A 3,938-nucleotide genomic window follows, 5' to 3' on the forward strand; every position below is an offset into this window, starting at 1 on the left:
ACGGGTGTAATAAAACATTCAGAAGAACAATTAAAAAGAACAACTAAACAAATCAGAGTTGGACAAATATTCTAATGATTGATTTCTCAATGTGCATAAGTTATATTTTAAATTTAACATGAACTGCTTTGAAAGCCGACTATGGTTATCATGAGTAAGGCTTCTTATTAAAGATATTGATTTATTATTATTGTATTGACCATGTGGTGTGTGTGTGTGTATATATATATATATATTTTGGTGAACTTAGCATGTTTGATATATATATTAAAATTCAAATATTTAAAATTTTAATTAGATTAGATTTATTTTAATATGATGACACATAGTAGATAATTATCCTTTTCGACTAACTTTGGATTAAGAATCCAATACAGGATGTTGATACTGAAAAAGAACAATGGCACATCACATAAATTAAAGCACTACAAGTGAGTTTAGTGACGACGATGAGGCAGCCGCTAGGCAGCGCCGGCGAGCTCTCCCATTTTTTTTGACTGATTCAGGATGAGTGCGGTGGCGCTGGCGTCCTGCGACAGAATAATCTCAAAGCCATCGTAGTACGATTCCATGCCGTCGACGAAGAGCTGCCACAATAAACCCCCCGTGAAGGTCTTGTGCCCGTCCTTCGATATGCTATAGATGCTATCGTAGACCGTGGAGTAGAAGTCATTGCGGATCTGCTCCGAGTATCCGGGATCCTTTTTCGTCTTCCCGAACTCCCCCAGCATAAATGGCTTCCCCAGCACCTCCATCGAGTCCTTCCAGTGGTTCCAAAGCCATTGTTTTACGAACTCTGTTTTGTTAACCTCACTTTGCCCTTCTAACCTGCATTAATTTCATTTTTTTAATTTTTAATAATTAGTTAATTAATCAATTAATTAATACCTAAATTCTAAACCTTAAACCCTAAATCCAATCAATTAATTAATCGGATTGATGGATTGATGAGATGTTTTACCAAAAATCCGGATAGGCATGGACGGTTGCATAATCGATCTCGTTGACTTTGTGGACTCCGATAAAGTCGACGCCAATTTGAACCGCATTAGGGTTGTAGAGTTTGACTTTGTCCGGGGTGGAACTTCCATAAAAGCCCTCCAGTCCGACCCCGAGAAGGTGTTTTCTGTCGATGGACTTCAGGAAAGTTGCCATCTCTTGCACCCAAGCCTACCAATAACAGAATGAGAATTAACGGGTTTTGCAGGTATAAATCCACATTCAATTCAATAATAATAAATACCGTAACAATTTTCCCCGAAGGGTCGGACTCGCAGTGGGGCTCGTTCATGAGCTCCCAAGCCATGATTGTGGGATCATTTTTGTAGGTTATATTTGTGAAGGTGTTCGTTCTGTTTAGAATATACTGAAGCGGGCAAGAAAGACATAAAAGATTAAAAAAAGGGGTACTTAACAGATAATTAAAAATCTATCAGTATCATAATTATTATTGATAAATTAATTAATTAATTAATTAATTAATTAATTACCTCAATGTGTTCCTTGAAGTAGCCCTTTATAATATCGTGTGTGTAGAAATCATCGTCGCTTGGCACGAACAAACCTGCCCTGCGAGCCCAGTCCACGTACTGTGGTCGACCTCCGTAGTCTTTGTAATTGTTCACCAAGCTCAAGATCAATCGTATCCCTTTCTTCCTGGCTTCTGCTATTACGAAGTCCAGGCCCTAACCAAACATATCGATCGACATAAGAAAAATAAAATTATCATTTTTTTTATTCTAATATACAATTCTTACGACCTGATTATGGACGGCTCAAAAGAGAGTGAGAGAGTGCATGCATGACACTTGTGTGTGTGTATATATATATATATACCTTGAAGACTTGCTCATGGTAAACGCCGGGCGTCACCTGAAGCGAGTCGTTGCTGAAGCCGTCGTAGAACGCCCATGTGCGGCAGACGGTGAGGCCGGCCGCAGCCGCCTCTTCGAACAGCGCCGTGACCTTGCTCCCGTTGGAGTGGGGAGACGCCGCGTCGCCCATTAGCCAGTAAGCGTTGAAACCATTGAAGAGGAACTCAGACCCTTCCGTCCAGAATGTCCTGCCATACCTCTCGATGAACCCCGGGAGATCCGCTGCTGTCGTCGTCGCTGCCACCAGCGCTAGTACGCACAAGAAGAGCTGCGATCCGCCCAACTTCGCCATTGCAATGAGCTTGAATGGAGTGAGTACCTTTTGGATCGATCGCATATATATAGAGAGATGGATTAGCATGGCAAACTGATATTTTCAAGCATCAATTTATGAGAAATCGACAGAAAAAGGTAGGGTTAGTACATTTTTCATTTTCATTTTTTTAAAAAATACATATTTTTAAAAAATAATGTTTAATTTACATTTTCTATTATCTAAAAAATTAAATAGCATTTTTTTAAAAAAAATAAAGAATGTCTAAAAATTATTTTTTTATTTTTTAAAAAATACATATTTTTTAGAAAATGAAAATAAAAAATGCTCAAATCAAAGACCCCATAAGTTTTTTCATTTTGAGGGAATTGTTAGATAATTTTAAAGTATCATTTATGACAATTAAAAGTCATATTTAATATATTCTTCTATTGTAATTATGTATTTGGACAAAAATAAAATCTATCGACAGATTTTCCTGATATATATTTTTTAATTACTTTTATTTCTTCTAATAGACAAATCTCTTTAACTTAAATTGGAAGTAATTTTCTCCCTATCATTTCCAATGATGCATTCGAATTATTTCCTAAAACGCACCGGATTACGGTCCTACACGAGGCCACTTGTGCGGCGGCCTCGTGCGTTCATTCGTTTTTCATTTTCTTTTCCGTACATCTTTCCTTTTCCTCTTTAAATTAATTTCCTTTCCTCTTTTATGAAAGCTTTAATGGAATGGAATGTCGTGCAAGTTTTATCTAACGATATGGAAAAAAAATCATCATAGCAAAGTTTGAATTATTTGTGAATTACTTGGTGGAGATCCATTTTCCAAATATTTATTTAGAAAATAATAAATCTAAACTTTTGCATTTTAATAATTCGAAAAATCATTTAATTAATACATAATTTATATATCCGATAAGATAAATTTAGAAAGTGTGTGCAATAAAATTTAATAAAAATTAATATATCAGAAATATTTAGTAAGATGTATCTGCATTAAAAAAATTCTAAAAGTAAAAAAAAACAACCTGATTCAAAACCGCGAGGTCAAGCTTATTCAAAATAATAATGATCATGTCCGAGCTCTGAGTCGATAGATACTGGGGACGTAGCGCTCTCTGTTGTCCTCTGGTGTTGATATAGACCTCCGGCGAACTTGCAAAGAAGACGAGCCGGGAGGGCTTTCTCGACGACGACCCTCCGACGCTCAAGTCAGGCAGCGAAGGAGAAGAGAAGCAGAGTAATGCTATTGTGGCTACAGTGATCAAAATTGCCTCTCTCCGTCGAAGTCTGGGGGTCCTTATATAGGACCCCGGGGAGGCACAGACACGCTTCTCGATGCGTGCATGCTTTCCCAAACATACCTCAGTAGGGTTGTGTCAGAAAAGCATGCCTGACACCATTCCGCAATCGTTCGAGCATATCCCGGATGTGACGGTAGAAGCTTCCACCGTACGATACTCTGTCCACTCCGGCCGCCGACCATGCTGTTTGTCGGTGGCAGGTGTCTCGAGTACGAAGTTACCAGTTGTCCTTTTTGTCTCTTAGCGCTCTTACTTGTTCCCGGGCTGAGCGGACCAGCCGCTCGACGCTCATGGCCTCCGGGAAGCTCTGCTCATTTGCTCGGATAGAATTGTGCCATATTGTCCTGCGGCTCGGCCGAGCGGCCTATCTGCCCGGCTCATAGACTCTTTACCTTGAGCATCAGAAACCCGACCCCTGGTCGGGCTGTCTTTCGTCCGGTCCGGGAAACTCCTGGTCGGATGTCCGGTCGGCTGGATGCT

General features: G+C 39.5%; 1 protein-coding gene across 1 annotated transcript; it reads right to left on the reverse strand.

Annotated features, from left to right (window-relative positions):
• Nucleotides 1-461: 461 nt before the first annotated feature.
• On the reverse strand, nucleotides 462-2,166 carry LOC121979460 (mannan endo-1,4-beta-mannosidase 5-like). Its single transcript, XM_042531450.1, has 5 exons — nucleotides 1,837-2,166; nucleotides 1,491-1,685; nucleotides 1,244-1,366; nucleotides 962-1,170; nucleotides 462-828 (listed from the first exon to the last, which is right to left on the reverse strand). Exons 1-5 carry the CDS (start codon nucleotides 2,164-2,166, stop codon nucleotides 462-464), a joined length of 1,224 nt encoding a protein of 407 aa, XP_042387384.1.
• Between the last annotated feature and the right edge of the window lie 1,772 nt (nucleotides 2,167-3,938).

Source organism: Zingiber officinale, chromosome 5A (genome assembly GCF_018446385.1).
Source record: "Zingiber officinale cultivar Zhangliang chromosome 5A, Zo_v1.1, whole genome shotgun sequence".
Taxonomy (NCBI): domain Eukaryota; kingdom Viridiplantae; phylum Streptophyta; class Magnoliopsida; order Zingiberales; family Zingiberaceae; genus Zingiber; species Zingiber officinale.